Genomic DNA, 10,463 nt, shown 5'->3' on the forward strand with positions numbered 1-10,463 from the left:
GACTATGCTAAGCGACACGAGTGGGCGGCACAAACACGTGACCCATCTAGGCGTGAAACTGCAGTGGCAGACAGGATGGCATTGAAAAACTAGGCCCCAAACTGTACATAATGCAAAGAAAAAAAAGAGGTGCAAGATGGAATTGTCCTTGGGCCCTCCCACCCACCCTTATGTTGTATAAACAGGACATGCACACTTTAACAAACCAATCATTTCAGCGCCAGGGTCTGCCACACAACTGTGGCTGAAATGATTGGTTCGTTTGGGCCCCCACAAAACAAGCTGGCAATTTATCTGTCCCTGCACAAACTGGCTCTACGGAGGCAAGATGTCATCCTCATCCTCCTCATCCACCGATTCCTCACCCTCTTCAGTGTGTACATCCTCATCCTCACAGAGTATTAATTCGTCCCTGCTGGAACCACAGGTCCCTCTGTACGTTCTGGAGGCTGGTCTTCCTGGAAGAGTTGATAATTCATTTTATGAACATCATCTTCTCCACATTTTGTGGAAGCAACCTCCTACGCCTTTCGCTGACAAGGTTCCCGGCTGCACTAAACACTCTTTCGGAGTACACACTGGAGGAGGGGGCAACTCAGGTAAAATAGAGCCAGTTTGTACAGGGACCTCCAAATTGCTTCTTTTTCCTGCCAGTACAGGTACGGACTGTCTGACATGCCTACTTGCACCAGACTTTACATAATCATGCATGCATGCATGCTGTCACCGATGTAATCCTTTAACAGACAGACGCACGCTTGTCGCTGCTGCTTTGAGGATTCAAGTGCGGCTACAGCCCACACAATTCACAAAGACCGAAAAAAAAAAAGAATATTTTTATTGTTTGTGGAGCACACTTTGAGGGTTACACCACCCTTTAACAGACAGACGCACGCTTGTCGCTGCTGCTTTGAGGATGCAAGTGCGGCTACAGCCCACACAATTCACAAAGACAGAAAAAAGAAGAAGAATATTTTTATTGTTTGTGTAGCACACTTTGAGGGTGTCACCACCCTTTAACAGACAGACGCACGCTTGTCACTGCTGCTTTAAGGATGCAGGTGCGGCTACAGCCCACACATTTCACAAAGACCGAAAAAAAGAACAATATTTTAATTGTTTGTGTAGCACACTTTGAGGGTGTCACCACCCTTTAACAGACAGACGCACGCTTGTCGCTGCTGCTTTAAGGATGCAGGTGCGGCTACAGCCCACACAATTCACAAAGACAGAAAAAAGAAGAATATTTTAATTGTTTGTGTAGCACACTTTGAGGGTGTCACCACCCTTTAACAGACAGACGCACGCTTGTCGCTGCTGCTTTGAGGATGCAAGTGCGGCTACATCGCACACAAGTCACAAACACATTAAAAAAATAGTTTTTTATTTTTTGGAGCACTTTGAGAGTTACACCACCCTTTAACAGACAGACGCACGCTTGTCGCTGCTGCTTTAAGGATGCAGGTGCGGCTACAGCCCACACATTTCACAAAGACCAAAAAAAAAAGAACAATATTTTAATTGTTTGTGTAGAACACTTTGAGGTGTCACCACCCTTTAACAGACAGATGCACGCTTGTCGCTGCTGCTTTAAGGATGCAGGTGCGGCTACAGCCCACACATTTCACAAAGACCGAAAAAAAAAGAACAATATTTTAATTGTTTGTGTAGCACACTTTGAGGGTGTCACCACCCTTTAACAGACAGGCGCACGCTTGTCGCTGCTGCTTTAAGGATGCAGGTGCGGCTACAGCCCACACAATTCACAAAGACAGAAAAAAGAAGAATATTTTTATTGTTTGTGTAGCACACTTTGAGGGTGTCACCACCCTTTAACAGACAGACGCACGCTTGTCGCTGCTGCTTTAAGGATGCAGGTGCAGCTACAGCCCACACAATTCACAAAGACAGAAAAAAGAAGAATATTTTTATTGTTTGTGTAGCACACTTTGAGGGTGTCACCACCCTTTAACAGACAGACGCACGCTTGTCGCTGCTGCTTTGAGGATGCAAGTGCAGCTACATCGCACACAAGTCACAAACACATTAAAAAAATAGTTTTTTATTTTTTGGAGCACTTTAAGAGTTACACCACCCTTTAACAGACAGACGCACGCTTGTCGCTGCTGCTTTAAGGATGCAGGTGCGGCTACAGCCCACACATTTCACAAAGACCGAAAAAAAGAACAATATTTTAATTGTTTGTGTAGCACACTGTGAGGGTGTCACCACCCTTTAACAGACAGACGCACGCTTGTCGCTGCTGCTTTAAGGATGCAGGTGCGGCTACAGCCCACACAATTCACAAAGACAGAAAAAAAAAGAACAATATTCGAATTGTTTGTGTAGCACACTTTGAGGGTGTCACCACCCTTTAACAGACAGACGCACGCTTGTCGCTGCTGCTTTGAGGATGCAGGTGGAATCTAGACGGGATTTGGAACCGAGGACACACTACCTCCATCAATTGTCTAAATCCCACTGCACTAATGTCGGATACCGGACGCACGTCTAACACCAACATAGCAGTCAAGGCCTCAGTTATACATTTTGCTTCAGGATGACTGCTGTCGTACTTCATCCTCATCGCTAGGGACTGTTGGAGGGTCAATTGTTTAGTAAAAGTAGTGATGTTCCTACTTCCTCTCTGGGATGATGAACAACTCCCAGCAGCAGCAACAGCACTAGGAGGAAGTGGTTCTTGATCTTTCCCTATTTTATTTTTATCGGAGAAAGTTTGGTCCTCCATTTATGTTATATTGATATATATACGTGCGGCTAAAGCGCACACAAACACAGAAAATATTTTTTTATTTTTGCTGGAGAGTAGTGCACTTTGTGGGTTACACCACCCTTTAAGAAATGAGCCAGCCGGCTCTTTACTTATGGGACACAGGCGCACGCTTGGCGCTGCTCCTTTGTTGATGCACGTGCAGCCACAGTGCACACAATTCACAAACACAGAAAATAATTTTTTTTTTGGTTTGGACTGGAGTGTACTTTGGGGGTTACAGCACCCTTTAATGGTCAAGCCAGCCGGCCCTTTACTTATGACACAGGCGCACGCTTGGCACTACTTTGTTGATGCACGTGCGGCTACTGCGCACACAATTCACAAACACAGAAAATAATTTTTTTTTTGGTTTGGACTGGAGTGTACTTTCGGGGGTTACAGCACCCTTTAACGGTCAAGCCAGCCGGCGCTTTACTTATGACACAGGCGCACGCTTGGCACTACTTTGTTGATGCACGTGCGGCTACTGCGCACACAATTCACAAACACAGAAAATAATATTTTTTTTGGTTTGGACTGGAGTGTACTTTGGGGGTTACAGCACCCTTTAACGGTCAAGCCAGCCGGCCCTTTACTTATGACACAGGCGCACGCTTGGCACTACTTTGTTGATGCACGTGCGGCTACTGCGCACACAATTCACAAACACAGAAAATAATTTTTTTTTTGGTTTGGACTGGAGTGTACTTTCGGGGGTTACAGCACCCTTTAACGGTCAAGCCAGCCGGCCCTTTACTTATGACACAGGCGCACGCTTGGCACTACTTTGTTGATGCACGTGCGGCTACTGCGCACACAATTCACAAACACAGAAAATTATTTTTTTTTTGGTTTGGACTGGAGTGTACTTTGGGGGTTACAGCACCCTTTAACGGTCAAGCCAGCCGGCCCTTTACTTATGACACAGGCGCATGCTTGGCACTACTTTGTTGATGCACATGCGGCTACTGCGCACACAATTCACAAACACAGAAAATAATTTTTTTTTGGTTTGGACTGGAGTGTACTTTGGGGGTTACAGCACCCTTTAACGGTCAAGCCAGCCGGCCCTTTACTTATGACACAGGCGCACGCTTGGCACTACTTTGTTGATGCACGTGCGGCTACTGCGCACACAATTCACAAACACAGAAAATATATTATTTTTTTAGCACTTGGGGGGAGCACCCCTGATGGACAGAGCACCCCCTGGACAACACTACAGCACCCCTTTAGGACTGGGACACTGCACAGGACTTTGGAGTGGACACAGCCCCTATGGAGAACTGACTGCACAACACAGTCCAGCCAGCCCCTATGGACTTTGAAGTAGTGGACACAGCCCCTATTAACAACAGCAGCACAGCACAACACAGCCAGCCCCTATGGACTTTGAAGTAGTGGACAACAGCAGCACTACACTACACTACACTACACAGCCCTAACTCCCACCCTCCCTCTTCACTGTCCACAGCCGAGTGAGAAAATGGCGCCGACGCGGGTACCTTATATAGGATCCAAAACCCGCGAGACTCGGAAGGCGGGATGATGACGTTTTGCCTCGATTTCAGATCCGAGTCAGGCGGGAAAAGTCGAGCCTGATTCGGATCGGACTCGGATCGGGTGGGCTCGGGGGGGGTTCGGATTTCAGAAATCTGAACCCGCTCACCCCTAATATATATATATATATATATATATATATACAGGTAGATGATAACAAATAATCAATGCACAAGAACTTATTTTAAAAACGTAACTTATAACATAGTGTCCACATGGTTTTATCCTGCACCACTAGGGGCAAACACCTGCACCACGCCATCCTCGGTCTCCTTTCTCACACCAAAACACCTCCTGGAAAGTATCGCTGTGTTGTATGGGGATCCCACACCAGTGGCCTTGTGACGTCAATTGCATTCATGTGACATTCATGCTAATGCCACAACCAGTGGGCTTCCTACTGAGCGACCCATCGGCGGCATCGTAAACTCCTGCACCGATGTACCATCAGACACAAGAGCAGCCCTATAGGTTTTGGATCTCTATTTTTTTTTTCAAAATCATAAAAACAGCTAAAATCACATAATGTGAGGCCTCTTTTGTTCCTACAGTATTATTAACCTCAATAACGTTAATTTTCAGTAATTTCCTGTCAATTTTGACCAGCTGACAATATTGTTCACCAACATAGGCCAAAGGCTGGCTGGCTAAACTAAGCAACCAACAGAGCAGCTGCACAAATACACATCAGTTATTTCTGTTGACAAATGTTTTGCAAATTAGAAATTTATTAGCAATAACCAATCAAATTAACTAAACTAAGGCCCTCATTCAGAGCCGTACGCTCTGAGCAGAGCGCACGCTCTGAATGAGGGCCGCCCTCCATGAAAATGGAGAAAATGGTCACCACCCACAGCCTATACGAGCGTGCATTTTGATGGCCGCGATGGTCGTGAGCATCGCGACCATTGAAACTGCGAGCCGGAGCCTGCGGTTGAGGTTTTCAACCGCAAGCTCCGGAGTGATTTTGGCTCTATCAGAGCCAAAATCACTCCCACTGACATCACTAGTGATGTCAGTGGGCCGGCTTCTGACGGGGGCGTTCCCGTGGGAACGCCCCCGTCAGGGAGGCACGCCCCCGGCACGCCCACCAAAGGGGGCGTGCTGTCAATCAACATCAACAGCACGCCCCCTTTGATCAGACACAACAAGCGAAGGACTTTCCTTCGCTCGTCGCGTCTGGCGCATGCGCACGACGGAGCTCCCTCCATCGTGCGCATGCTCAGTGCATAACATCGACCCTCTTGCGAGCGGACAGCCGCTCACGAGTGGGTCTGAATCAGGCCCTAAGTACGTTCAATAGAAAACAATACAACACAAAAATGTACTAAAAATTGTGCGTGGAATATCCTTGCTCAAAACAAGTAGTCGCAGTTAAAAAGCAGCACACAAAAAAAACTATACCATGCGCAAATACTGTAGCAATAGCCAACATGAATGCCCCCTTCACAAGTGCACATGCCCTCAGCACATGCCAATTCTCAGTGCCCAATCTGTATTTCCCTCATGGGGATGCTGGGCCACTGATGGCTGGCACTCTGTGCCTATATAATGCCCAGATCAATCAGCATTTTGTTAAGCAGTTCCCCAAAATCCAGACCATAAAAACAATGTTCCGTACCTACGGGTCAGAAACAGTGCAGGTCGGACACAGTGCAGGTCAGATACAGTGCAGGTCAGATACAGTGTGGCTTGGATACAGTAGATTTTGGACACAGTGCAGGTTGGATACAGTGCGGGATATGGTGTACAGTAGGTTGGATACAGTGCAGGTAGGATAGAGTGTGGGTTGGATACAGTGCAGGTAGGATAGAGTGTGGGTTGGATACAGTGTGAGTCGGTTACAGTGTAGGTTGGATACAGTGTTGGTTGGATACAGTGTGGGTTGGATACAGAGTAGATCAGATAGAGTGTGGGTTGGATACAGTGTGAGTCGGTTACAGTGTAGGTTGGATACAGTGTTGGTTGGATACAGTGTGGGTTGGATACAGAGTAGATCAGATAGAGTGTGGGTTGGATACAGTGTGAGTCGGTTACAGTGTAGGTTGGATACAGTGTTGGTTGGATACAGTGTGGGTTGGATACAGAGTAGATCAGATAGAGTGTGGGTTGGATACAGTGTGAGTCAGTTACAGTGTAGGTTGGATACAGTGTTGGTTGGATACAGTGTAGGTTGGATACAGAGTAGATCAGATAGAGTGTGGGTTGGATACAGTGTGAGTCGGTTACAGTGTAGGTTGGATACAGTGTTGGTTGGATACAGTGTGGGTTGGATACAGAATAGATCAGATAGAGTGTGGGTTGGATACAGTGTGAGTCAGTTACAGTGTAGGTTGGATACAGTGTTGGTTGGATACAGTGTAGGTTGGATACAGAGTAGATCAGATAGAGTGTGGGTTGGATACAGTGTGAGTCGGTTACAGTGTAGGTTGGATACAGTGTTGGTTGGATACAGTGTGGGTTGGATACAGAGTAGATCAGATAGAGTGTGGGTTGGATACAGTGTGAGTCGGTTACAGTGTAGGTTGGATACAGTGTTGGTTGGATACAGTGTGGGTTGGATACAGAGTAGATCAGATAGAGTGTGGGTTGGATACAGTGTGAGTCGGTTACAGTGTAGGTTGGATACAGTGTTGGTTGGATACAGTGTGGGTTGGATACAGAGTAGATCAGATAGAGTGGGTTGGATACAGTGTGAGTCGGTTACAGTGTGGGTTGGAAACAGAGTAGATCAGATAGAGTGTGGGTTGGATACAGTGTGAGTCAGTTACAGTGTAGGTTGGATACAGTGTTGGTTGGATACAGTGTAGGTTGGATACAGAGTAGATAAGATAGAGTGTGGGTTGGATACAGTGTGAGTCGGTTACAGTGTAGGTTGGATACAGTGTTGGTTGGATACAGTGTGGGTTGGATACAGAGTAGATCAGATAGAGTGTGGGTTGGATACAGTGTGAGTCGGTTACAGTGTGGGTTGGATACAGTGTGGGTTGGATTCAGTGCAGGTCTGATATAGTGCGAGATACAGTGGGTTGGATATAGTGCAGGCCAGATACGGGGCCTAATTCAGCCAGGATTGCTAATACGCATGCAATCGGCCGATTGTTACATTCTGCGTATGTGTATGCATCACAGTGCGTATGCGTGAACTTGCTATTGCGATCGGTACTGCATAGCGCAGCACAACTTGTGAGTGGTGATGGGGGGGTGGTCGGCCGAACACAAGCATGCCAGTGCGTTTCAATGCTGTTGCATGGGCGTGCAAAATTATCCACTGCGATACCAGACGCAGATTCATAGCGTGCGCTGAAGTAAGCAATTCCTGAGTGATGTCTAACCTGCTTTAACTTTGCGTATGGGTCGGGTGTTACTCGATGTTACCAATTATTTTGTTTTGTTGCCAAAGTATACGGATGTGAGTAAGGGGAAGTGGGTGACCTTATGTTAAGTTGCGATCGCAATGCGAATGCAAACATATGCATATCGCCGCTGATATTAGCAACTGCATGGTTGATGGAAGTTTCTCATGATTTGGATGTAATTACCCTCAAATTAAATCTGAAAGTCTGCAGTTAAAGCACATCTTGTTTGTTTCATTTCAAAGCCATTGTGGTGGTGAATAGAGGCCAAAATATGAAAATTCTGTCAATGTCCCAATTTTTATGCACCTGACTGTAAATATCTCATGGAGAAAACCCCACTAGATTCTATGGGGGAGGCAGTGTTATCAGGAAACAGTGAAAAGTCTGACATCAATGATTTCTCCATACTTTTCACTGCACTTAAATATGGAGAAAACATAATATCACATTTTCCAGCTATTATACTGGAAAAATTAGATAATTCTGTTTATTAAATAGCCTCCTAAAAGACTATTTATCTGACTGAGAAAGGATGGAACAACAGGCTGTGATTTGAACATGCAAAAAGAAATACAGCAACCTATAATTTGTAAACTATTAAACAGCATATTTAAGGAAAGTGATCATCAGGGTTGTACAACCTATTCAATATATTGTTGTCCTGATATTCTACTGTCAAATTCCATCACCTTGGACTTCAGATGTTTATAAAATGAATAGTTATATTTTCTCCAAGTATTGGAAAACTGAGCTGTAGATGTTTTGACACCAATTAAAAAAGAAACAAATATTGAAGATGGAACAAGTTAAAATGATTGTGCGCAAAGGGATATTTCTGGTGAAATCCATTAAGCTACTGTACACAATTAAACCATTTCTTTATACATTGCTGGTAGAGCAGAGTTGCATTTCCACTACAGATTCTGTATAGTGTTGGAAACTTTTTTAAACATTCAAATTGGCCAAATCTGTCTTTCTGTGAAACTGGTTGTTTTTGGGTTGCAACAGGACCCAGGTGATTCCATGAAACCTCTCTGACTTGTGTGAGTGTCATGGGACAGTCGTAGGCATGTAACAAAAGCTCTGTGCGACTCCAATTCATGCATATAGGGAACGGTTGCCTATTTCTGATGGATGTATTACACCTAGCATGGGGCTGCGGCAAGTGCTGATACTAATTATGATGGTTGTGTTGGCTGGCGTAAATCAATAGGAAGCAAGAACCCCCATACTAACACAATTACTGCCACTTTGTGTGTGACTAACCTGTATTAGAATGGTCATAATTGCTAAAGCACATTCTTCAATTACTTTTGACTTTTTTTCAGCACTGACTCCTCTTAACCTCTATGAAACTGGATGGTCCCAGAAGATTTTAGCTGTGGATGTTGTAAGGAATATACAAGTTGTTTGGAAAAGACACAGAAAGCCATTTATTAATGCTCAAATTGTATCAGAAAGAGAAGAACGCTCTATCCCACGTGAAATTGACTTAATTGGAGGTAACCAATATACTGTGATTGCTGTGAACATTGGAGTTCATTTTAAATTGCACCCTGTACATCATTTCATCAGAAGGCTCCTCAATATTCGTCGTGCTATAGAGCGCCTCTTCATCAGAAGCCCAGAAACAAAGGTTATCATTAAGACTGAGAATACCAGTGGAATGGATAAAAATTATGAAGCAGAGAGTGATTTCCATGCATCTGTTCACTATCTGATCACGGAAATGGTTTTCAAAGATCTCAATGTTGGATTTGTTAATGGTTGGGATATGACCACTGCATGGAACACAAATGAGATACATCCTCCAGAACCATATTTAAGAAATGAGATCAACATGCTGATGACCTATATATGTAGTTAACTCATCAGCCACAATGTGCAGATCCATGATTACTAGAACTACACTTTCCCATAACAATATGTAATATACTTTAAACTTCAAGTACTATTTGAACTGCCTGAGCTTTTATGTGATTTATGTACTTCTATGTCCCTGCAACTTACCCTTTGTTGGCAAGACTGAACGCACCCTACAGGAGTGGATGGCCCTACATCGCTCAGCCATCAAGAAGGTAACCGCTGTGGGAATGAACGTTCAACTGGTTGATGACCATTTTACTGAATTAAAGCACCCATTCAACTCACTGAAATACATGGTCATCAACCACCTTCCAGCACCTCTCCTTGGAGACTGATCCAGCCTGTTACTTAGACTGGAAACATACTGGATTTTCAATCTGAAAGGAATGAATCCAACTGAACTCAATGAACAAGATAACCTCTCTTGCTTTCTTTAAAACATTGACTTTTAAATGCTACCATTATGCTAATAAGGCTAATAAAATTCTACTATGAAAATTTTGATTACCTGTTTCCCCTGGACACCTCTCTACCTTGTTGCACTGCTTTATTTGTACTTGAATACAATAGATGTTTATCCCTCTACATCATAAAGTCTAATTTATTAATATTTTGTAATTAGTAACATGATGGCTCTATATCAGGGGTGGGGAACCTTTTTTCTGCCGAGGGCCATTTTGATATATAACATTATTCGTGGGCCGGTGCAAGCCACACTCCTCTTAGTTACTTATTGACTAGCCATTTGTATACCATTCTCAACACAAAGCCTCCCCTATTTTCACTATCTCAACCCACTCATTGGACTACAACCTGGACACCATTCCTGCCTACAAACCTGCTCAGAAACAGTGCTTGGCTCCAACTACTATTTGCTACTCATCCACTTCTGAATTGGACTGTTG

At 44.4% G+C, this 10,463-nt stretch overlaps 1 protein-coding gene across 4 annotated transcripts in view; it reads left to right on the forward strand.

Annotated features, from left to right (window-relative positions):
• The window catches only part of LOC148508931 (NXPE family member 4-like), a 111,075-nt gene extending 100,983 nt beyond the window's left edge, over positions 1–10,092 (forward strand). For all 4 annotated transcript variants that reach the window (XM_088443818.1, XM_088443819.1, XM_088443820.1 and 1 more), the window contains one exon: positions 9,021–10,092. In XM_088443818.1, coding sequence (XP_088299944.1) covers positions 9,021–9,559 — 539 coding nt within the window. In that variant the 3' untranslated portion in view covers positions 9,560–10,092. The remainder of the gene's footprint in view (positions 1–9,020) is intronic.
• Positions 10,093–10,463: the final 371 nt, after the last annotated feature.

The sequence above is a fragment of the Taudactylus pleione genome, unplaced genomic scaffold (assembly GCF_031769625.1).
Source record: "Taudactylus pleione unplaced genomic scaffold, aTauple2 ptg000334l, whole genome shotgun sequence".
In the NCBI taxonomy this organism is placed as follows: Eukaryota; Metazoa; Chordata; class Amphibia; order Anura; family Myobatrachidae; genus Taudactylus; species Taudactylus pleione.